The sequence below is a fragment of the Onychostoma macrolepis genome, chromosome 14 (genome assembly GCF_012432095.1).
Source record: "Onychostoma macrolepis isolate SWU-2019 chromosome 14, ASM1243209v1, whole genome shotgun sequence".
NCBI lineage: Eukaryota > Metazoa > Chordata > Actinopteri > Cypriniformes > Cyprinidae > Onychostoma > Onychostoma macrolepis.
This window is the reverse complement of record NC_081168.1, coordinates 18,064,629-18,090,635: the sequence shown is the minus strand read 5'-3', so window position 1 is coordinate 18,090,635 and position 26,007 is coordinate 18,064,629. Positions and strand designations below refer to the sequence as shown.

At 36.8% G+C, this 26,007-nt stretch overlaps 1 protein-coding gene across 2 annotated transcripts in view; it reads right to left on the bottom strand.

Annotated features, from left to right (window-relative positions):
• The window catches only part of pdlim7 (PDZ and LIM domain 7), a 46,482-nt gene that overhangs the window by 14,846 nt on the left and 5,629 nt on the right, over window positions 1-26,007 (bottom strand). For both annotated transcript variants that reach the window (XM_058797401.1, XM_058797402.1), the window contains exons 3-5: window positions 14,502-14,653; window positions 7,627-7,657; window positions 6,144-6,319 (exon numbers count right to left, since the gene is read on the bottom strand). In XM_058797401.1, coding sequence (XP_058653384.1) covers window positions 6,144-6,319; window positions 7,627-7,657; window positions 14,502-14,653 — 359 coding nt within the window. The remainder of the gene's footprint in view (window positions 1-6,143; window positions 6,320-7,626; window positions 7,658-14,501; window positions 14,654-26,007) is intronic.

Sequence of the window (26,007 nt, the reverse complement as noted above, 5' to 3'; positions counted from 1 at the left end):
AGTAAATTTTACATTTCATTTGGAAATCAAGGTCCCAGAGTCTGAAAGAAGAGTGGAGAGGCACAGAATCCATGTTGCTTGAAGTCCAGTGTGAACTTTCCACAGTCAGTGATGATTTGGGCTGCCATGTCTTCTGCTGGTGTTGGTCCACTGTGTTTTCTGAAGTCCACAGTCAACGCAGCCATCTACCAGGAGATTTTAGAGCACTTCATGCTTCCTTCTGTTGACAAGCTTTATGGAGATGCTGATTTCATTTTCCAGCAGGACTTGGCACCTGCCCACACTGCCAAAGGTACCAAAAGCTGGTTCAATGACCTTAGTGTTACTGTGCTTGATTGGCCAGCAAACTCGCCTGACCTGAACCCCATAGAGAATCTATGGGGTATTGTCAAGAGGAAGATGAGAGACACCAGACCCAACAATGCAGATGAGCTGAAGGCCACTATCAGAGCAACCTGGGCTCTCATAACACCTGAGCAGTGCCACAGACTGATCGACTCCATGCCACGCCGCATTGCTGCAGTAATTCAGGCAAAAGGAGCCCCAACTAAGTATTAAGTGCTGTACATGCTCATACTTTTCATTTTCATACTTTTCAGTTGGCCAAGATTTCTAAAAATCCTTTCTTTGTATTGGTCTTAAGTAATATTCTAATATTTTGAGACACTGATTTTTGACTTTCATGAGCTGTAAGCTCTAATCATCAAAATTAAAAGAAATAAACATTTGAAATATATCAGTCTGTGTGTAATGAATAAATTTAATATACAAGTTTCACTTTTTGAATGGAATTAGTGAAATAAATCAACTTTTTGATGATATTCTAATTATATGACCAGCACCTGTAAAAGCTATTTTGAGGAAAGTGGACAACCAAACAGTTGCTGGTCCCCAGTGACTTATTTCATAGTATTTTTTTTTCCTTCTATCAAAAGTCAATGTGGACCAGATACTATTTGGTTACCCACATTCTTCAAAATATCTTATTTTGTGTTCAGCACAAGAAAGAAATTAATACAGGTTTGGGACAACATGCGAGTTAGTAAATAATGACAGAAATTAAATTTTAAGGTGAACTATCCCTTTAATGACAGTCGGCAGCATGTTCAGTACTGCCCCTTTAAGACATGCACGCATCTAATATACAGAGGCACGCATACGTTTTCTCTCAGCTGTTTACTTACTCATTTTAGACATAAGCAACAGAGTCTATACATAAACCTTGTGTGTTTTGACAGTATTAGTGAACAAGATAACTTAGTTCAGTAATCAGGCGCTTTTTGACAGGCTTTAGCTCGCGCGCTTCGGCTGTACGGGCTCAGAAAAAGCTCACGTTAGACCAACGCGTGAATAAACCATTTAACCGGCAAGGCTTTAAAGCAGATCCGAATAATGTACAGTATATTGAGACGGAGGAATAAGAACTGCAGCTGATAGAATGTGCGCTGTAGCACGATACTACGATATTTCTTCAAAAGCAGATCGTGGAGACATTTTTATCGTCCACGATCAAAAATCGTCATATCGCACACCCCTAAGTAAGACCTTGATTAACGTTAGCTGCTTCAGGTGTGTTTGATTAGGCTAAACTCTGCAGGACACCAGCCCTCCAGGACCTAACTTGGTGACCCCTGTATTAGAGTAAAGGTGCGTTCACGCCATATCGTAATAACCGTAATTACGAGATACCAACTTGTAAAAAGTGTTCACGTCCTCGCAGAACTCGTAATTACAACTTGTGAACTGGGAGCTTTCTGAAAGCTACGGCTTGTACCACGTGACCGCTACACCTAACGCGGAACCAGAGAAAAATGCCGGCGCATTCAAAGAAAGCTATATTACTGCTCTAAAAAAAAGGAAAAAAAAGGAAAATAGATGCATGTATATAGATACTATAATGTACTATAAAAAAACATACCGTGTTCGTACTGTTATTTTGTTGTTGTTCTCAACAGTCTTTGGCGGGCTCATTTTGTTGACTGTCGCTATAGAAACCGATAATCCCCAGTTGGAGGACGTGAACAGCCCCGAGTTGAACGTCACGTGTTATCATCTCGCAATCCCACACCGAAATTCAGGACCTATACGCATAATTCTACTGTACATAGAATTGTGAAACATGACTTTTCCGATTATCTGCGATTATCTAAATCAGACAAAAATATAGGTGCGGGTGGTTGGCCATCTTTTCCAGGTACCGTTTTCTTGCGTCCGGTAGAAGTTTGCCTCTGTATAGTACATTTCGTTCTTTTAATCGACATTTCAACATTGTTTTTCGTTTTAAGTCTCGCCCGATGTGGCCTCACAATATGGCGGCGCCCTCTTGTTTACGTCCCAGAATGCACTGCGCAGTGACGTCGGTTGCCAAGCTCTTATTACGGTAATTACGATATGGCGTGAACGCAGCATAACTATGTGTTATATGTTGCAGAAACTATGATTAGCACTGTAAATTTTGTAAAGTGATGTTTTAGCACTAGGGTTTTCAACCGGGGGCCTGAAGGGAGGATTTTTAAAAATTATTTCTATTCATTTTCTATTAAATTCATTATTGTTTCTAATTTTATTCCATTTAATTATTTTATTTAGCAATTAATGTTCATTATTTTTATACATTTTATCTATCAATTATTTATTTATTTAATTATAGTTATTAATTTTAATTGATTAAATTACATGTATAATTAATTAAATTACAGCAAAAGTAACTACATTAACTTGATGAGTAAGGAAAGGAACAAGTAAATAAATACATAAGCAAATCATTTTTAAAGTAATTAAAATAAATAAATAGTAACAATTAATGTATATAAACAATGTTTATTTTAATTACCATGTATTTGTGTTGTTATAGTTAGTAATTTTATTTGTATTAATTATATTATTTAATAGTTATTAATTTTATTATTTAATGATGTAATGTTAATAGTGCTCTAGCTTTATTCAGAAATTACAGACAATCATTATTAATTTTATCATTAAATTATATAATGTAGTCAACTTAACAGTCTTCGTTAAAGTTGTTTAACAATATTGCAGCGAATTATTACTACTATTATTTTACGGGGGTCCGTGGGCTGGCTGAGAGTCTGGTGAGGGTCCCTGGGTCTGTAAAGGTTGAAAACCCCGTTTTCACACATCAGATTCATAACCACATGCACACAAAACAATAAATCAAAACACCCACGAAATGTGATTTCAGTTCAGGCTCCACATCATTGCTTCATGCTCTAATGAAGTCACTGCTAATAGTTTCAAACGACCCAGATAAAGTGCCGCGTTTCAATACAGATCAACTACCGAGTGCAAAAGCAATGAAACACGGTCTGATGTTGTCAAAAGCAAGAGTTTATTAGCGAGGTCAGCAGTAGGTCTACGTTCTTTCAGCAAGTGCACTAGAGCCACAAGCATTCAGCACTTACTTCCCCTCAGGGTACAACTCCTCATAGAAGGCTTCTCCTCTAATGAACGACAGAGTGAAGGAAGACAGAAAAAAAAACAGGATGGAGAAAAAAGAAAGAGGAACACAAATAACAATAGAGAGGAAAAGTGGGAGCAGGACAACAAAGAACACAACAGTGTCCATTAAAGCAGCCTGGCTTTGGACCGAGTGAATGGAGGCTGTCCACTGCGGTCTGAAATAAAGCTGTACATTTACAATCCCTTAGAGAATAATTACAGAGCGAGACGGCAGCTTAGATGTGAGAAATCTGCCATCTCCTAAAGCCAGTGCTGCAACAATGCAGGCTTGGGAATTGGGAAAGATAAATTTGATTTAGGAAAAAACATATATGAAAACGGATAGAGGCAGAGCCACAGGGCTGGGATTTGATAGCAAAAACAATAATTGCACACATTTCTCAGAACAGGAGGGAAATACGGAAAGGCATTACTAACTTGTCAAGAACTTCCATCTGTAGAATGACAAAAGGAGATAAAAAAAAAAAAAAGGGAGAAAGAAAATAGTTTAGAAATAAATCACACAGAAATGCAGAGAACAATAAACAACATTTAGAAAGACAGGATGCAGACACAAACAAAGCAAATTGTGGGTTTTTTAGTGGGGAAAAGAAACACAGTGTGCTTTAAGTAACACAGCGGAAAACTTGAAAACATGAGCTGTACTTCCCATTAAATCAGTTAAATGATTCTGTTCTTTTAATGCGTTTTTATTATTAAAAACATCCCCGAAACTTCAGTTAAACATTACAGCCACTAGAACTAACTGACATTGAGGCAGGCTTCATAGCAAAAACAAAAATTACCCTAAATACATGTTTCCCAAAATTTTGACCAATGATTTATGATTTTTCCAGTCATTTGTGACTACTGAATAAAATCATATTACAGGGATTTTGGTTTCCATTTCTATATTTTAAAGTTGAGCAAATAGAGGAAAAATCTATTTATTAGAAAACATCATGAAAAGTTATTAATTTTATATTTTATTCATTTACACAACTATAATAATATAATATTAATAATAAAATATGTATGTAATGTACTATACATGTAATATACATGCACACAACACTGCTAAAAGAAAACTACATAATTAAATTTTTTTTAAATGGTTTCATATTCACTTTTTATTTAGTAAACACGTATTGATCAAAAGTGACAGATTTTTGCTGTAACATTATAAATGTCTTTACTATTTCAAATAAATGCTGTTCACTTAAGTTTTCTATTCAGAGAATCCAAACAAGTTATCATTATTAATAATAATAATAATAATAACAACAACAACAACAACCACCATTATTAATGACTGAGGGCCAATAATAATAATGATTGAGCACCAAATCAGCATACTAGAATGATTTCTGAAGGATCATGTGACAAAGACAGGAGTAATGACAGCTGAATTTTCAGCAGCCATGACAATAATAAATGTCCTTTTAAAATATATTCATACACACATAAACACACACACACACACACACACAAATACCAATATTTGTGCACAAAATATAATACTTCTAATTTGAACAATTTTTGTTGGTATCATTCCATCAAACACTGCAAGCAAGTGCCCTTCAGTGAACAGTCGTAAAAACAAGCTTGTAGGTGTGCGGTGCTGTAAACATGCTCAGAATGCTGACGTGAATGAGGTCTCCATGTTCTCTGGAGATCACACACACACAGAGTGCTGGATCGCATACACACTCGCAACACTCCAGCAGCCGAGCTCTGATTCACTCTCCTTCCCTCCACTATGTTCCCACAATCTGAAGTTCTTTGTTTTTTCACCTTTTGAATAAAACAAAGAGGACATCTATTTGAATAAAATATCTCCTTCATGCAATTTGTTTGTGAGGAAACTTGTGTTAAGGTGGATTCGTACAGGAGCCTTTCCAAGTAAGGCTGTTAAGTAATTCAGCACCGGGCCGTAACGGCACTTTGAGGGCTCAGCAGATTTTATGGGAGGGTCTCGACTCTATAAACAGCAACAGACGACATCAAGTCCTGGCCTAAAGACAGATTTCAACCTTCTCGACCCGGACAGATCAAAACCTTAGACCTTCAAAGACTCCTTCACGTGTTTACGTTAAAAACCAGCACAATTTTACTGCCTCCGACTCCACCGGACTTGACTGCTAACATCTGTTGTTTTGATTAGCTTTAATAAAAGTGCTCGTTAAAATTCAGGATCTCGGCAGAAAAAAGGTGCAGAACTTCCCCACATTGGGATGACGAAGAGTAAAACAGATGAAGACGGCCTGTTCGAGTGGATCCCAGAACAGTCTGGTCACCGGGGTGGCGAGGCAACCGCCTGTTCCAACAAGGAAAACAGACACAGCTGCTTAACGCCATGTTTATTACAAGCACACACAATAAATCCAGCAAAACACTAAAGGCCAGACTCTTCAACTCGCTGACCCCAAAGCTCCTACCTCACCGCGTAAGAACGCAAAACAGACTTAAACTTTCAGAGACACAATCCAGACAACGGCGGGATTCTGCAGGCGTTTTTACCCATCAGGCATTGCTGCATCACGAGAAACATGCAGCCTTGGGAATGAGGAGTTCATCATTTTGGACTAAGCTCATCAAGCACGTCCCTTGACAATCAAAGCTCGCTTTAAAGACATAATATGAGGCAGAGTCTCTGTCGGAGACCTGGCTGGCTGGTCACCTACCCATTGTGAGGCTGCGGCGAGTTGAAGTTAAGCTTGGGGGCGTATGACACCGGCTTGATGACAGGCCCCTTGCTGGCACTGCCAGGGGCTGCGGAGAACGGCCGAGCCATCTTGTTTATGGCCGTGCTCGGTGCGAATGAGTACTTGGGCTGACTGGATGCAGGTGCGAGTGAATCCTGAGTGTGGAGAAAGACATAGTGCAAATGCAACACCATGCAGGTCAAATCATGCACACACACACGCCAGTGGCACCACAGGTAAATGCACAATCCCAGACACGGTTTTAAAGCTTAATCCTTTCCAAATGAGAGGATTATCAGGGGGAAGATGATGTGAATAGTCTTCATGTGTTCTCACAGCAAATCGTGAGCACAGTGAGAGTGGAGGGGGATTGTTTGAGAAGTGCGAACACACCCTGGTCACAAATATTTATCTTGAGATCAGGCCAAGGTACAGCTAAAAGGTCCTCCTTCATTTTGGCTGCACTCTGCTCTTGACTGGGTTGAAAGTAAAACTATAACTGATTTGACTAGAATTATAACAGGCACTGCTGCAGAGAGCTGTGCTATGGGCTTTTTCAGCCACACGAGGGCGCAGTTTCTCAAACAAAACGTAATATATAATGTTTAACAATATATAAATTATATTGCATAAAATAACATTTACATACACAATACAATTATATATTAAATATTATTTTATAACATAATATATTATAAAAATATAGTTATAGCTTGAAATTCCACAGCTACAAATGTAAATGTAAAGGATATAATTGCATTAACTTGCTGTTATAGTATGTGCAAATGGCCAACTGGGAAATGCAGATTCAATCTGGGTTTGTGCATTCTGTGGTGATGCACAATTGCTGAAGGGAGGTTTAAGCAAGACGTTTAACATTTGAATCAGATAGGCAAACAGGCAAACCACCCAAACTTCCGCAATATACTGCACCCAGCACATGAAAGCCAAAAGAGCCATGAAACTTACATGAGAATGAGTTATGAATGAGCTATGAAGCACTGCGTGTTTGAGTAAAATCACACTAGTTGAAAGCTGAAATGAGTGAGTGTGTGTGTGAGAGAGTCAACTTAGATATGCTTTGGGGACAAAATTACTCTAAGAAATAAGTTAAATCTGAGAAAAACTTCCTTTAGGAAGTCCAAGGATGTCCTCAAAGATAAAAATTATTCATACATAAATATGTACATAAAAATAGTAAAAGATTTACTCTATATATTAATTCATTCTAAGAGTGAAAAAGTTCTCTTTAAAGGGGCTATATTTAAATATATAATGACCTTAAAAACAAAAACATCTATGGCAAGAGATTTAGATAGCTAGTGTGTGTTTGCTCAGTTCTGAAGTATTCAAAGCAACTGAGAACCGATCTAAATGTGTGTTTCTTCAGATATCAGGAGCTGGTTGAGTGGTCTTGCGAAAGCGTCGCAGTTCTGTCCGACACAAGAGAAAAAGGTCTTACCTTCTGCTCTCCTCCGGCAGGATTAAAAGCTCTGCAGAGAGAAAAGTAGAGAAATAATTTGCTTAAGCTCATTCATAAAAAGGACTTTTACTGAAATGCTTAAAATTTTAACTAAGGACAGTCTAATGGACAGACAGATATTTGTGCCAAACACAACAAGACTCATGGGAATTAAATTGGTTCTTTCTGGCTCCAAATCCCATTTTGTCAGTCTGAATGGAATGTTGCAGCTGTAAGTGTGAATTAATACCTAATGGTTGTCCAAATGATTTTGAACAGACATGTGTGACTCAAACCTGTGGAATAGCAATGTATCAGATTTTGAAAAAAAAAAATAATAATCTGGTTAATGAAGTCGTAAACACTCAACTATGCTTTTACTTTTTTCCTTTTAGCTCATTCTTCTTGTATTAACAATTAACAAAAAATTTTCAAATGCTATTTTGAAATATTCTAAAGCATCACATAAATACCACTGATTCATGAACATGGTAGTCATACAATCACACAGTTGAATAAATAAGGTGTTGGGTTCCAAATATCAAAGTACAGTGGTATTACCATCCAATACCATCACTGTACTTAAGATGAGCACTGTATTCAAGAACATCTGCCCTAAACTGGACTGTCGAGGTTCATTTGACTAGGCTGGAAAAATAGTTGCATTCCATCTGTGACCTCCCCATGAGTCTGCATTTCCTGTGCCTATACACCACTTCCTGTGACAGCGATGGTGTCCTTTTGCACAGTGGCCTGCTTACAGATAGCAGTTTAGAGAGAAAATGTAGAAGAAAATAGCACAACAAGGCTGTTTTACAAGAGTTATCTATTCCAGGAAATGGCAGAAGAAAAAGAACAGTGTCCAGTGCAACTAACAATATATACTGGCAGTTGCAATATATAGCTGAACTATACATTCTATTTTCAATCTGTTTTCCTGCAAGGTAGGTAGGAAGTTAAACAAACAAACAAAGCTTGCAAAGTTTTCCTAAAATTCATTATACCAGCTGTCCTTCTCTTTGTACACAAAGATGAAATTTTCAAAACAACATTAAGCTAAACTTGCAAGTCATTTTACATCTATTGCATGACAGTAACAGTAGTTTAAGCCTAAACAACTATTTGTCTATTAGTAAACAGCCTGTGCAGCCTACTTAATGTTAGCAGACAAGGAAACCTGTAACACGGGTAAAAGCAAGTTATTGCATTTTGATAAGATTACAATGACAAACGCACTGAGACAAATCAATTCTGATTTCAAATTAAGCTTAATGCTTTAAAACAAACACTGACCAAAGCACACAGGAAGGGCAAACCAGGACAACAGTCTAAAGCAACAAAGCTAAAAAGAGACTTTGTGTTTCAAAGAACCATTGTAAACCACAATTAAAGAGGTTGACCAAACGGCTATCAAAGACCATGTAAACCAAAACTACACCACCCTCTGTAATAAAAGTATATTCCAGAATAAATACAGACATGCTCAGACGTTTGTCTTCAAGCATGCCTTTCCATGGGATGCAAACACTGTAATTTATCTGTGATAGACAACAACAGACAGACACACTGACATGTCTGACAACCAAAGCTCCCAAAACAATAGTCAGGATACTAGTCATCTATGAGCGTACTGGGCAAAGGGTAATTATGAACTTTGATAAACAGATGTTTTCACACTTGGAGTTTGTTGTGTCATGTCACAACAAACTCCACAAAAAAAATTATAATAATGACATCATATAACCATCGGCGCTATGACTCATGAAGACACGCCCACTCTCATTCACACCTCCAACCAGCTCATTCCGTCTTCCAGCATTCCAAAGATGCGGCCTGTGACTAAGAGCTGTCTGGAGAATCGGCAAGTCTCTGCATCAGGAACATTTTATGACCGAACCGACCTCATTCGTTTACGTCCTCCCTCATTCCAGAGGACATTTATATGGAAAATGACAACCTCTCTTTGACCTGAAAAAGCCCCAAGAAATGACGGGGTATTGAATCTCATGAAGAAGTGTCAAGACAAAAATATATAAATATATAAAAATTTATCAAAAAAAAGGAAAAGAAAAAAAAAAAAAAAAAAGAGAAGAGAAGAGTAACATTGTGAAATATTATTGCAATTTCTAATATTGGTTTCCCATTTCAATATACTTTAAAATGTAATTCATTTCTGAGACACAGTGCTGAATTTTCATTAGCCATTACTCCAGCCATTGTCACATGATCCTTCAGGAATTATTCTAATATGTTGAATTATTATCAGTGTTGGAACTATTGTGCTGCTTAAATCTTTTGCAAACCTGTGATACTTTTTCTTTTGATTCTTTGGTGAACAAATAGTTAAAAAGAACAGCATTTATTCAAAATAGAAATCTTTTTTAACAATAAGTTTTTACAATCACTTTTTATCTATTTAACACATCCTTGCTGAATAAAAGTATTAATTTCTTTAGATGCATTTCTCATAACTCAAGCGCAAGTTTTTATCCCTCTTCGCTTAAACAGGCCATTAATAACCGCTACAAGCGTTTACCTATGTGATGACATATAAATGATTCTCGCACACCCAAAAAAGGAAGAACACTACATTCATAGCTGTGGTTTGGACCATTAAACTGGCTCTTCGTCTTCTCGTGTTGATCACAGGGACGGCCTAATGACAGAGCAGGAAGGAGTGCATCTATCACTCTGCAGCTACGCTCATCTTTCCCATTACTCATCTCTTAGCCACAGACTTTAAACTCTTTCCACCAGTGGCTTCTGTTCTGTCTGAGGGCAGTAAGGTCCATTTCAAACTTTCCTTTTTTGGGCTCTTTCTACAGTTTCCCAAAAGGAGTGCAATGTAAGCGATTTCAGAATTGCGTCCTGAGGCATTGGAGTTTTCCCATCTCCGTGCTGAAAAGCGGAGGTCAGCTCAAGTCACGGAGTTAACACTATGTCTCCAAATTATCTGCTCTACCTTTAGCCCAGGGTCATCTGAGCCATTGGAGAGTTTTATTATGACATTTAAAGGTATGTTCTATGCATTTAATACCATTTGCACAAAACAAGAGGCCCAAAGAAATCTAGAGGCCATTTAATTCTGCTTAAATGCCACACAAGGTACCATGCCAAGTTATCGGCATGATTGCTATGGCAACAAGCAAAAGACAATTTTATTTGGAGTTGTGTTACTGCCTGTTAGATCAGCTCTCTAGACACAGTTTTGAGCCAAATCAAATTAAATTAGGAACTGTTTAAAAGTCAGTTTTCAAAACAACAGACCACAATTAGTAGCTAAAATATCACAACAAAGCCCAAGTGTGACTGCCAGGTTTTTAAGTGGCCTTGGTTTAAAAGTTTGTTTAGTTTTTTCACTTTACATGTATGCATTACAGCAGTCTTACTGTGCAACAGTTTTTGTTGTTTCCTGACAATCAAACCTATGATCTTGGCATTGCTAGCTATTGCCATGCTCTTCCTACTGAACAATTTTTTTTCATAGGTATTAAAAAATAATAATAATAATAATAATAATAATAATAATAATAATAATCTCCAGTAAATGTTCTAAGAACCAAACCAACCAGCTCCAAGATGAATCATGAAGTTTGATTAAAAAAAATTAAATTAAAAGCATAGGAAAACAACAGTACAATATAAACTTTGAGCATTTCATAATTATAATCTAATAATTTATAATAACAACATGATTTATGTGCTTATATAATATATTTACTGCCATTTTTGTTATATATTATGGTATTTATTAATAATCATTACATTTTAATTTTAAGTGTTAGTAATTTTGTTGTTTATTTATTTTATTTCAGTTTTAGATTTAGTAATTTTAGTACTTCATCCTACCTTCATTCATTTTATTTCAGTTAGTTGCCAAGGAAACATTTCTAATTTATGTATATTTTTAAATAATCTAATATTTTTAGATTTTATTTTATTTCATTTCAAAATTAAAAAATAACCTAATTTTAGTTAACAATAACACTGAATGTATTTCATATTTCATAACAACCCAATCTTCCTTCCTGGAATTGTAGTACTTTTACTAACTGTGCTGTAAAGTTTTCTCACTGGTGAATGATATGATGTAGCCCAGCAATTCCCAATTCCAGTCCTCGCGCCCCGCTCTGCACATTCTGCATGTCTCTCTTAACACACTTGATTCAGATAACCAGCTCGTTAGAAGTGAGCTCTGTGCATGAACTGTGTTCCGATTGACATGCTCCCTACACAGTGTTCATTGTTCTCTACTCCCTGAGCAGGGAAATCCGTTGAAGTTTATTTCACTTCGGAACATTCACTCACGGATTTGCGCTGCGCGGCGTCTTCACACACAGACGAAACTTACTAGAGAAGTGTGACATAATATACCTCTGTAAATAAATACAATTTAAAATTCACGTCTCGCACACTTTAATGCCCTTTGTATGGAACATACGCTTTGAACTGGAATCATGGCGGAGTATCTGGTGATGTCCACTTCGCAGGGCACTTATTACGGTCGAACAGAACAACCATCGGACGTGATAAGATATACATATGAAATGTGCAGAGCAGGGAAGGCGCGAGGACTGTAATTGGAAACCGTTAATGTAGCCTATTGAAGTAATTTAATGTCGTCTCTGGTATTCTGCTCTTTGAGCGTATGTGTGTTCAGGGGGCGTGGCTTTGGACGGCGATTGCAGGGAGGGTGGGATGTTCGCTTTCAGTGCTATCAGGCTAAAGTTAGCATTTTCCTAGATCTCCTACTGCACCTTTAAGCTACATGTGAATTAAAAATCCACCGAAACAGTGCTCTACCAATCTTGAAGCTTGTGGTAGGTTTGTTTTAGATGTCATCACCATTTCAATATCTCTACGTAAAAAATAAATGGGATTTTTACTTCTGGACTGGACCGTTGCACTCTATAGGCAATGCTTTTGGCATTCTGAACAAAACAATAATAACCCACCATAAACAGACAGTTATATTAACAGGACTACCAAAATACAATTACAGTGCACAGCATAAATGAGTACACCCCCTCTAAAACTTAAATTCAGCAATTACTCTTTACTTAGATGACATGTTAGGGTTCTTTGGAGATATAATGTTCCATCAAACCTGCTTGATCAATAACCAAAGAAGAATGTCAAAATTATTCTGCAAAATAATATTTTCTTATCAAAGTGATAAAATGTTGTGTTGCAAAAATGAGTACACCCTCCTAAAAGTTACTAAATAAAAAATAAAAGGTTTAAGGTTATTTTTTAAGTATATTGAACCAAAACTTTTAAAGACAAGTAATTTCCTGACAATTAAGTGTTATATAGCCCATTGAATCATACTCAGACTTAATGCTGGCAGCAGTGGAACTACTTGGGAGAGAACTGCCAGGTGAGTTATTTCTTAGCAAAAAAGAGGACAAATGGTACAAGAGGAATACCAAATTATTGTTTTAAGTGTGAAAATATAGCAGAAGTAGCATATTCAAAAACAATGGACTTGTGACAAGGCTCCTGAAATAATCAGGTCTTCACTTTAAGTTTTCATTTAGTGATGAGTGAATTTTTGCTAGAAAAAGAGCAGGAGAAATAACATGCAAGTGTCTCAGAGCCGGCAAAAGCTATGAAAAGAGTGACACTTTATCTCACAGAGTATGACGCAGCCTGCAGAAGTGACATGCATGCTTGTTGTCACCACTAGAATTACCTACTGTAGCCAAAGCAAAATAAACTCATTTAACCTCTTCCAAGGCCCATATTTACAAAATAGAGACTTCTGGGAATCCATACTCTGGTCTCAAGAGACCAAGTCAATCATTTCGGATCCAAAAGCATCCAAAATGTTTTGGTGTTGCTAGAGGAGGAGTACAATCAGAAGTGCTTGGTACCCACAGTGACGTTCAGTATAGTAAAGCTCTTATATAGGGATGAGTGAGTGCTTAAGGTGTGAGGGAGTTGTGCTTTATCAACGCTGTCATGAATTCACACACCACTGTGTGATGGAATACAAAAACCTGAAACAGAAGATGCTACCCTCCCCTCATTCCCTGCATTGTTGGGCATTTTTTTTCAGCATGACAATGAAGATATTCATTCTCCCAAGGTGAAAATCCTTCAGTAGACATGTATTTCACTCAATCTTAGCACTCTTGAGCAACTGTGGGGGATTCTATAGAGACGAGCTGAGCAAAACTCCCCATTAAAGAGCAGAGCATTTAAGGAGGTCGTCCTCCAGGAGTTATGTGAAAATTTGTCATGAACTTGTACACTCAGTGCCAAGAGGGTCAGAGCAGTATACTTAAAGTTCTGGAGGACATACTAAGTACTACAATATTATACATTTGCTGAATTAAATCTAGGGTGTACTCGTTTCTGCAATCCATTTAAACAAAATTGGCAAATGTACTTATCTTACAGAAAATATTGGCATATATTTTGTTGTTTTTATTAAGTATATATGTTTAATACATTTCAATTTTGCTATCTTTCCATGAATTATATTAGTGATCATTAAGAAAATACATCTTTATATTTATTCAGAGGGGGTGTACTCATTTATGCTGTGCACTGTAAATATCTATTAACTAAAGTAAATAGTGTCTATCAAATCTTTTTTCAAAGTCCAAGAATCTGCTCTTTGACATCACAGTTGTAAATGTCTTGAGTATCTTTGTTTGTTGTTTCTAATGCACCACCTGTTGTAAAATTCACAGTCTATCTTTCAAGACTGTAATAAAAGGGTTAACAGTGATGTATTAACCAAAGAACTCAATTTCCTGTGAAGTCATCCTCTCTCCCTCTGATACTGACACTCACAGACGATGAGTAAGTGTGTGTGTGTGTGTGTGTGTGTGTGTGTGCGTGTGTGCGTGTGTGCGCGTGTGTACCTGCTCAAAGTGAGAGCGAGGGAGTCGGTTGCGGCTCTGATCTTGTTCTGTGCTTCCACATGGGTCATCTCCTCTGCGTTGGCATCAGAGATGGACACCAACCAATCCCCTACACCCACTCCGGCCTGGGCCGCCTTACCGCCTGGGGTCAGCTGAAACAACCACAGAGAATAAACATTAGTCAGTCTGTATGTAATGAAGTGTCATGAGATGACTAACTCTAAATATTTCAAATCTAAACCAGATTTTTACATTTTTTGAAGAAAGTGCGAGTGGTGCTGGTGCTGATAACAAACACAATACAAGGGTGTTTTGAGTGGTTGCCAGGGTACTCTAAAAATAAAGAATGTTTTAAAGCACATTGCCGAGCGGTTGCTAAGCTGTTTTGCGTAGTTACAAGAAGGTTTCTTAATGGCCAAAGCCAAAAGTGTTCACCCCCAAGTCTCTATTCTGGTCTCAACACATGGCTCATCTCACTCCTTCTATGACAGGAATTTTTAACTTGTTTTCTCATCTGTCAAGAGGAAACCGTAGATCTCATAGATTAACGTAACTCCTTATTAAGCTGCATAATTTTAGGTATCATTCCATTCTGTAGCATGCAGGAATCATCATTAACGCCATCAATTAAAATTAAGACTATTAAAAAAAAAAAAAAAAAAAAAAGTTAATTGAAACAAAGCTGAAATTAAATATAAAATGTTGAAAAAATGAAAATAATAGTAATGAAAATTTATACAACTAATACAAATTACAAAAGCATAAAACAAAACTACTAAAAATTAAATCAAAAATGAAAACTGAAATTATACAATTAAAGCAAATTTTAAAATTAAAATTATAATAACATAAATAATACTAAATTAACACTGGTAGCATTGTGCAGGACAAGTATGAACTATAGCATAGTGATGCCTGCCTCATCACCACTAATATGAATCTCCAACAAGGAATAAACTAATATATTTGATATCTAAAAGCAGCTGAATTTTTATAATTTGACCCAGATTCTGAATGTGTCTAAATTCAGGGCTCTGTGTTTAAGTAGGCCACCAGCAAAAGAGAAGAACCTGCAAACCTGTTCTAACAAGTCTTTTTGTCACTATTTAATTAAGAGAACAACATTATATTACAAGCATTCAAAAACACTTCAGTTGCATCAGCTTGAATAAATGACACAAGCATTAGTTTTAAAAGCAAGATCAGCTAAAAACGGATATTAGCCAACCACACCTCAAGCTGAGCTATTCATCTATTCAAATCCATGTCAACTCTAAAGCCGCTGCAGAGAAAGAATCAGCACCTTCCAAATCAAACCCAACCGCACAAGAACAAACACGTTTGAGAGGAAGCAAAGTCTACAGCACAGACAACGAACTCGCAATGTAACACTGACTTTTTGTTATGATGAAGGGTTTACCAACAGTCTAAAATAATCCAGCACTTTAACGCAGCATTGACTTTTACAGTCTTACTGTGCAGTGTTTTCAAATAAGACCGACTTGGCAATGAAGTGAGCCACAGCATATAAATCACTCAGAAAAAGGCCTGAGGCATCGCCCAAAAGGGAAAGTGAAGAGAATGTAGGGAAATATCCAAGTGCCGGTGTTACATGGAAATGAACATCCAAATTTTGAAACATGGAAAATGTTCTACAGCTGTCTGGACTCCGTGTACCTTATGAATGGGAAATGACGTTCTGTGTGTCATGTCTAGGAATGCATAAGTCACATTCACATGTATATCCCCTGACTTATGCTAAAGAAGTCACAGATTTACGCTTATCGCTTGTTCAATATTGGAACAGCAAAACCAAAATGTGAACCTCCAAGGCTTAGTCAGCCTGTGTCTGATGTCTTCTGGGAAAATAAGACTTTAGTGACAGTTTCATATTACTACAGAGAAAAGTGTGAACAACTTGAATGACACGCACTGATAAGGCACACAACCCAGACCCAAGATCCTGCCAAACTGATCTGCCATATAAAATTTGTGAACATTCATTCCAAACCATGCGAGCTCTGCCAAGTCTTGGAGGAATGTTCTGACCTATTGTTGATCTGGCAAGCAGTTCAGGAAGATTTCCGTCTGCGATTAACATTTATAAGGAAACTTTGCTCAAAACTCCCACAGAAACGGTAAATAGGAAAGGTTAGAGTCCCACCATCAAGCTAAAAGGTGCACTCTTGAGGTTTTCTTGACCCAGACAGGGAGGATGTGTGTTAGCATTGCCATTCATTTCAACTGCAGTTGCTCTGCTTTTATATGGCCATCAATGGAGAACGATGCTTTAGGTAACAGACTGTGTAGTTTTGACATTTACCAGCAGGGTTAACAAAACTATGCGAAACCTTGACCCTGTGGACTCCAACAGCATCACCACATTTGGCCACAAATAAAAGCAACTCAAAATGTAAAATGCTGTGCATCATTAATAGCACTTAGTGTGGGTAATAACATAAGACATTTGGTGGTAACACCATAATGAGATCCAGCTTTTGCTGCTGGCATGTATTTGAATGCAATGTCTATATAAAGCTGTACTCAAACCCTTAACATCTGCCCTGGACATTTCAGACTCTCTATCCCTCCATTCTCCAAGTTCTACCACATTTCCTGTCTTGGCCGCTTGCTATTCACTTCAACAAACATTTACAAGTCTTCTCTACCGAGCTCTGAATAGGAATCTGGAGTTGGACAGCACTGGGGGAAGAGAACAAAAGTTATTGTCCTCGAGCCTCTGCCCTCAACAGCTTGTTTGAGACCATGCAGATATTTATGAAACATAAGAAGCATTGTGACGTTGTCAGGACATCATGAGGAAATGGCTGGGGTCTGAATAACAGACCCGCAGAAAGTCCTCCACCAGGTGTAGCACTTTGGCAAGCATACAGGAAATAGACCAGACCACAAGAGGTCCTAAAGGGAGAATTTATCAAAATAAATAAGTTAGTCTTGAACCATTTAGAGAAAAAGCCTCATTGTGATTTTCTTGATAAAAAGTTGTGCTCACGATTTAAAAACATTTGCTGTGCTAGATGGTAGAGTTGCACAATTTGGCCCAAAATGTTGCAATTTCATATTAAAAAAATAAATAAAAATTGATAAGTTTTTTTAATTTCATCATTTTCAAATATTAAACCATCAAGCTTTTATATTTTTTTAAAAACGTCTCACACAGCTTCTCTTTTGTTGACAACAGTCTGTTTAAGTGCTTTTTAAAAGTTGGGGAAGATGGTCTGTGCATGTTGTGTTCCCAAATCTGTTATAAGCAAAACAAATTGAGCTGAATATTTAAGTAAATAAATAACATTTTAAGAAGTGCCATGCTTTACTCTTCCCTTCATTCTGCCTTTGCGATTTGACATAGCACTAATATAGGGCTACTTCATGTATGAAAAAACAGAATAAAAAGTGTGAGTATTTTTATTTTTTATTATTATTAATTAATTTATTTTTCATTTTTGGGAGCACTATCACTTCAGCAGTAAACACATGGAGAAATATGGGCACAACAGAAAAAAATAAATAAAAGATTGAGAGACAAAAGAAAAGGAAAGAAGACGAGGGAAATGTGGACGGTGGAGTATGCAGATAAAGCTGATGGACACGACCACCTGTGTTCCTGGCTCAAATTCAGAGCCCAGCTGTTCCTTGACTTGAGTCTGGTGGCAGTAAAGTGCTGCGCTAAGACCTTTCACAAGTCAAAGAGGGAAGAGTTGAGAAACCTTAAACCTTCTGACATCAATATACAGAACATAAGAAATTAAACTTGTATAAACAGCTAAAAACAAGGATGGCAGTCATAGATGTTTATGGGTCACAATCAAGAATAAACTCAAACATTTCAACAGACATTTCCTATGCACGTCCCAGATATCTGAAGCTAAACAGTCTTTAAAATCTTGGCCCATTTACAATTTTCTTCCCCAGACACGCAGCGACCAGTCCTTTTGTCCTTGATGGTGCTGAAAGTTTATGTGGTGACCCTAAAGACCACGCTTGTACTGACCATTAAAATCATTGCCATATTTCACTTTCCATTTCCTTATGGGGGGCTGTAAGACTCTGGGCCTCAGTGCAATTGCGTCAGCTGATACGCGTGAGCCATAAATATCTTGGATGTAAGAGCCAAGCTTCAAACCAAACCGTCTTCAGAGGTCTCCTAGAGCAGCCACTGCCACACCTGCTAACAAGCCCTCCAAAAGCAAATAAATATATATTGACAAACTTGTTAAAATGACACTGACAAACTCTGATGATTAGGTCCACAGGCCAGAGACCCTTGAAAAACGATGAATAAACCCAGCACAATTTTTTAATGTAGTAGTTCAGCCAAAAGTGAAAGTTATGTCATTGTTTACTTAATCGTATGTTTCAACCATATACTCGTTTTCTCTCTCTCTTGGGAAACACAAAAGCACTTTTTTTTTTTTTTTTTAAAGGATCTTCTTACAATGAGTTAATGATAACGCTATCACACTCAAAACAAACAAACAATATACTAGGGGAGAGAAAAAATAAATAAATAATTCGATTCACCTAAATATTGCAATTCTTTTTAAAACGATTTAAACATCAGAACCGATTTTTATTTCATTATTTTATTTTTCCTAAGAGGTGGTGGGGAGAAGTTAGCGCTTTTTAATTCCAACAGAGGGCGAAATGTATCGGTGTGTTCGACTTGAAGCGTATGGCATCAAAGTCCCGCGAGAGTGATGCGAAAGCCATCATTAGGCTATAGATCAGTGGGAGGAGCCGTCTGTTCTCTGTAGCTCTCGCGGTGCTTTGATGTCATACAACGATGTTTTTTTTGTTTTGTTTTTTGTTTTGTTTTTTGTATTCAGCTTTACAACCAAACAAGGTACATAATCACATTCCAGAATAAATCCAATCTTATTCAGCCTTGGTTGAGCATAACCAAAATGGAACAACAAGACGAAAAAAAAAAAAAAATTCAAAATGAACCAAACCATAAAGAAAAATAAGATAAAGAAAAAAAGAACATAAGATGCTTCAAAAATAAAATACACCAAAAAGGGCTTTTAAATTAAATTATACAAATCCAACAGAGAAGTCAACTTCAGGGCTTTCTTATTCTTAACAAATTTTAACGATTTAAATAAGAGTTTTACCTCATTACACCATTGGATAAAATTAGGTTTAGATTTAAACCATCTGCATACAAAAATCTTTGTTTTCAAGAAAAATACCGAACCTGACTATCTTCACATTAAGTGGTGGGAATTCAACATCTCTGGAACATAACCAGTTTTGCATCTCTCTCCAAAAGGATTGTACCGTATCACAAAAAAAAAAAATAAATAAATAAAAAACCACGATCTAAAGTTTCAATGTTTCACAAAAAACTTTTAGCTTTTGGAGGGAGGGGGAAAGACAAATAATTTGTTCTAATTTTTTTTAATTTCAACCGTATCAAAATCTTTAAACACATATTCCCGTCTAATTGGGTTTGGATAATAAGCCTGTGAAATAAAATTTCTAATAACTCTATTAGAGCATTTTTTGTTCACAAAAATCATAACCTTCTAAGGAAAGCTGCCTCAATTCTGGGGAAACTTGGGAGTTCACAATATCTTCTCTAACCATTAATCTCAAAGGAACTGGAATGGCTCTAATCATTCTATTGTAGATATTAACAGTACACTGCAGTTGGAATTTCTCACAAAACTCTCTATATAGTAACAAATTTCCATTATCATCCAAAAAAATGGGCAATATCGCATATCCCTTTGTATTTCCAATCCTCAAAAATAAATAAATAAATAAATCAGACTTTCTGCCAAACTTTATGTATCTATTATTCCAAACTGGAGTGTTATGAGGCGTAAAGTTATGCTTGAACAATAATTTCCAATAAAGCAGCATTTGCTGATGGAAGTCAGAAAGTTTCACTGGTAATGAGTTACATTCGAAATCACAACGTAGAAGGAAATTAATTCCACCTAGTTTTTTAAAAATTGCACTGGGGACAATAAACCAAAAAGAGTGGTTATTACAAATGAACAATTTGAACCATTTTAATTTCAGTACACCATTCATAATGTAAAAATAAAAATCGCATTTACCCCATACAACGATCGTTCTGTGTGCGCGGTGCCGCTACATTAGATGACGTCATATACGTTTAAAGTGCCCCTATTATTTTTAAAGTTGCTAATATTGTTTTATGAATACTGTTTTCATGCATGCAAGGTCAAAAAACAGTTTAGTTTTCTCAAATGGCTTTAATTTTACCTCATTTGTAAATGATTCCTAAACGACTAGTGCGAAGAATCAGTCTCTCTAAACCCCTCCTTTCTGTGAGCCCTCACTGCTGTGATTGGTCAGATGGCGCAGTCCTTTGTGATTGGTCTACCGCATACAGCGCAAATGACAGCCATGGGAGGACATTATGCAAATGTGTTCCTTCGTGACGTACAGCAGTAAAAGAATAAGATTCGAATTCCTAACGACTCGTTTAGGCGATTGGGAGTCGACTCTTTTTGATAGACAATAACTTATATATATATATATATATATATATATATATATATATATATATATATATATATATATATATATAGTGCACTTTCAGCTTCACAGCTTTGTAGAAAGTTTGTTCACATACTGCTACATGACACACTGCATGAAAGATAATATTCGAAAAGGCATAATAGGGGCACTTTAAAGGGAACCATCAGAAGTTCTGCAGGTATTGTGAAGAAACAAGTGAGGACAACAGCGAAAATGGCAGATCATGGAAATAAATGTTACATTCCAGGCTGTGCAGGGGATGGGTTGGTGTCTGTATTCAGAAAGGCACGGAAAGCAAATAACATGTTCTAATAAAATAATGCAAGCCACCTAAGGGACATGGTTAGCTCCTTGCTAGCGGTAGCCTGTTACATTACAGTCCATAAGATTTCACTTACCACATAAACAGAGTAAGGAGAGATGACTGAGGATGATGGCGAATGATTTGCAGATCCTGAGAACCACTGACAAGCATCTGATCTTGTAAAATGTGTGGTAAGTACTGCCGCTCCATAGTATAAACAGAGTTTGTGCGATCACGAATCTCGAAAGCAAAAGTGAAAGTAAAAAGCGATCGCGCATTTGAAAGCAGTTTCAGTGCCTCGCATATTAATAGCGGCTCCCTGATGCCCACATTTTATATACAGTATAATTACCCGATGATATAACTGTAAGGGAAAGTATATATATATATATTTTTTTTTTTTTTTTTCCTCCCTGTGTTTCCTTCCTGCTGTGAGCTACTGAAATGAGCCACACTGTGAAATAGCCTATCAGAGCAGAGCCACAATGTGAAACAGCCAATCAGAGCAGAGCTAAACATTATTATTCATGACCCTTCCAAATAAATCATAGGTTTATAAATGCACATGTAAAACAGTTTGTGGAGAATTTTTGCCTTTACCTAAGCCACATACCTTCTATGTAGATATCAGACAACAATTAAAAATATTGTATCAATGTATTCTATGGCACTTTTAAGGGTATAATCAACTATTTTCCATTGTCTAGTCTTTAATAAGCAAACAAAAATCACAATAAATTGTAATATCGAATCGCAATAGTAACTGCTAAGATGTGTGCTTTTTTTTTTTTTAATAGTGACAGTCTGTATATTAAGTGTATCATTCAACTTTTTCCCATGGTCTAGAGTTAAAAACAAAAATCGCAACACATCAATATCGAATCGCAATACTTGTAGAATCGAAATCTTAAAAATAAAAATTCCCAATACATATCGTATCGGCACCCAAGTGTCGTGATAGTATCGAATTGGGAGGTAGGTGTATCGTCCCATCCCTACAATATACCATAAAAGTTATTTACATGTGTGCTATATTTACTTGTGTGCTATATTAAGAGGACAACAGTGATGTGCCATTTAAAAAAAATCTGAATATGAACTTCTGCAGTGAATAAATACATTTTCTTGACAGTCATTGTCATCTTGAAAATGTATTAAATATTTTTAGCAAGGATACATAAAATTTATCGATATATCGAAATAAAGATATAGTGTTAAAAAAAAATTCCAACAAAAGCTTTTTCGTATGAACTTTTCATTTATCTAGTAGGCCATCCTAAAAATCCTGTGGATTTCCACAAAAATATTAAGCAGTATAAGCATTATCAGCATTGATCATAATAAGGAATGCTTCTTGAGCATCAAATATAATAGGATCATGTGACACCGAAGACCAGAGTCTTCAGCTTTGCCATCACAGGAGTGAATAACATTTTAAAATATATTAAAATAAAAAACTTATTTTAAATTGTAATGCTATTTCACAACATGTTTTTCATTTATTTAATACATGAAGCACTGAGCATAAAAGATGACTTTCTGAACCAAGTGATCAGTATTTAAAGTGCCCCTATTATGGATTTTTGAAAATGACCTTTCATGCAGTGTGTAACACAGCTCTAAGTGAATGAAAACATCCTGCAAAGTTTCAAATCTGAAAGTGCACCATGTATGAAGTTATTAGGTGCGTTCGACTTCATGCAGTACTGCGCAGACCGATCGGCGGCTGACTTGAAGCAGTGCATGCCGGTTAGAAATTTAGTCTGACTTGAACCGGCGCCAACGCCACGTCACTGTCACGTGTGGAATCAAAGTACCGTAATAGCGTTTCGAGAGCAGCGGCTGACTCAGCTGGTACAGCTTTTTCAGAGTGACTGCAGGAGTGCTGATGACGACACAGCTGTTTCACGATTGGCCAAATTCACCACATGACAACAATGACATGTGTTTCTAATATCTTCAAATCCAATACTGCTCATAAATCTGTATTTTTTAGAACAGTAAAACCTTTTTTACTGTAATCACAATGTTATATTGAGTCACGTTTATCATAACACACTGATGAAAGCATATATACCCCCACTTTTAGTATTTAAATAGTATATTTTTATGTTGAACTTTATTCTTGAACAGATGACGCTGTATTAAGCAGTATATAAAAAGAGTTTCTGTTGCTCATGAAATATAAAATGTGTATTTGACAAATATTGCATTTTATTCACTTCATCTGTGATAGAGCAAACACCGCGTGAGCATCAGTAAAGGGAGCAGAAAGTGTCCAGCTTGATGTGTCCGTTTTCAACTCCGCCCCTGACTGCAAGAGGCTACTCTCGTTGATCGGCGTCTGTAGCCGTGCTTCAAGTCGAACGCACCTATTGTCTTTTAAAAGAAAGAGTCAACTCTGAATCATTGAAACGAGTCGTTTTTAAAACGAATCCCAAGCCGTTTCATGTTGATGTCAAAATGAAACATTAGCATATCGCCCGCCCACTTGAAATGAAATTACAAATTCATTCTTTGGCACTAGGTGCCGCTTTTAGATCGGTAAAATAGCCGTTTCCCCGGTAACGCTGTACACACAAACGGAAATGAAATCGACCAATTGGACCGTCACGCAAAGGAGGTGTTTGGAAAAATGAATTGTTGAGCGAATCGTTTGGGAGTCGTTGAGCAAATAAGGTAAAATTAAATGCATATTATAACACAATGAAAGCATTTTGTGATCTTGCATGCATGTCAACCTGTTGTTGGGGACTCCCAAAACCAAAATATGAACCTTTCATAACCCATAATAGGGGCACTTTAAGGTCTGTTTTTCTTCAAGAAAAAGACTTAACTCTTATATCTTCATTAAATTGGATTAAGTCAACTTTTAAGAGCACACTAGCATGTAGATGGCCTAAAAGCTAACAGACAATGACTAAAAGCCACAAAACTCCAACTTTAATTTTATGGGGTCTCTAACCTCCAGAGTAAAATGCACAAAGTAATAAATGTCTTCAAAGGAGCAGACCGGCCTCAGTTCGGTTTAATGTCACAGAGCTGGAACCCCAGGAACAAATCACAAAAGAAAAACTCAAACTGTGCTCTAATCTTCTAAAGATTGCATCATATATAATTTTCTAATTGCAGTTGTGTTTAATTTCAGCTGAATGGCATGTTGCCTGCTAATGCAAACCAGATGGACTGATCCACTGGAGCAAATGCAAATCATAACATTTGTACACTAAAATGATTATGGATTTCATAGCTAGTACACACAGATCCAGCCATCTCTGTGCGTGTCATCTGTAGGTTTCACTTTTATTGATTTCACCAGGAAAGTATTCTTTTGAGGTCCAAGAGCATGTCATCTGGTTTTGGGAATGATTTGAGACATTAATGGATAGTGGGTGCAAAAGTAGACAAAGGGCCGCTCTGTTGCCAAGAATAGGAAAGCAGCGTTAAAATCCCAGGAATGCTGAAGAAATGCGCCGATGTGTGCAATGGAAAGAGAACAGGAGGAGGAGGAGGAGGTGGAGGAAAGGAGGCATCAAGGAAAATGCTCTGAGAAATATTAAGGCCAATCCAGCTTCCAACTACCATCAGCTGATGAACTGAATTCTTACTTATGACATAGAAAAAACACATTTGCTAATGCTGCTAGACGGAATTAGTAATAGGAGACTGGAGTGGGTTTTTTGTGCATTATGTGGTTTCTAGGGTGTTTCTAGGTGGTTACGTAATGGTCCTTAAAGTCAAAAGAGGCCAAACCAAAGACATGCACTAAATATAGCTTGGACCCTCATTTAAAGGCACCGTTCACCCAAAAATAAAAATTCTTGTCATCGTTTACTCACTTTCATGTTGTTACAAATGTTGCACCTATGGTTAATCTTCAAAACACACATTTAGATATTTTTAAATTTAACCCGAGAAGTTTATGTTTGTCCATTTAAAGTCCACGTAACCAAAACCTAAAAGATCCAAAAATCCAAATGAATAGAGTTCAAGCCTAAAGTATATCTGTTCATCATATAAAGCGAGACTTGGATTAAACCTCTTGATTCATATGGATTTGTTGGTAACACTTTAATATAGCGAACAGTTCTCACTATTAACTAGCTGCTTATTAGCACGCCTATTAAATGACATATTGGCTGTTTATTAGTACTTATAAAGCACATATTCTGCATCCTTAATCCTACCCAATACCTAAACTTAGCAAATACCTTACTAACTAATTAGTAAGCAGCAATTTAGTATTTTAATTGAGGCAAAAGTCATAGTTAATGGTTTGTAATTAGCAAGAGCTGGACCTTAAAATAAAGTGTGACCAATCTGTTTCACATTTGCCTTACTACAGCTTGGTTACCTGGACTTTCAATGGAGAAACACTTACAATATGGGTGTGACATGGACATTTGGAATGACATGAGGGTAAGAAAATGAAGACAGAACTTTCATGTTTGGATGATCTATCCCCTATCGGATTACTGTGCGTTTAGACAAAAATCATAAATCAAATTGCTTAATAACACCTATCGTCATCTTTCATGCCTGTATAGCACAAACGATGCAGGATGCTACATGACAAAGTTTAAAACACAAGGATTTGAACAAATCACTAATCTTAGCAAGCACCACTAATTATTATGTATAACAGCAAACGTTCAAGCAGCCCCT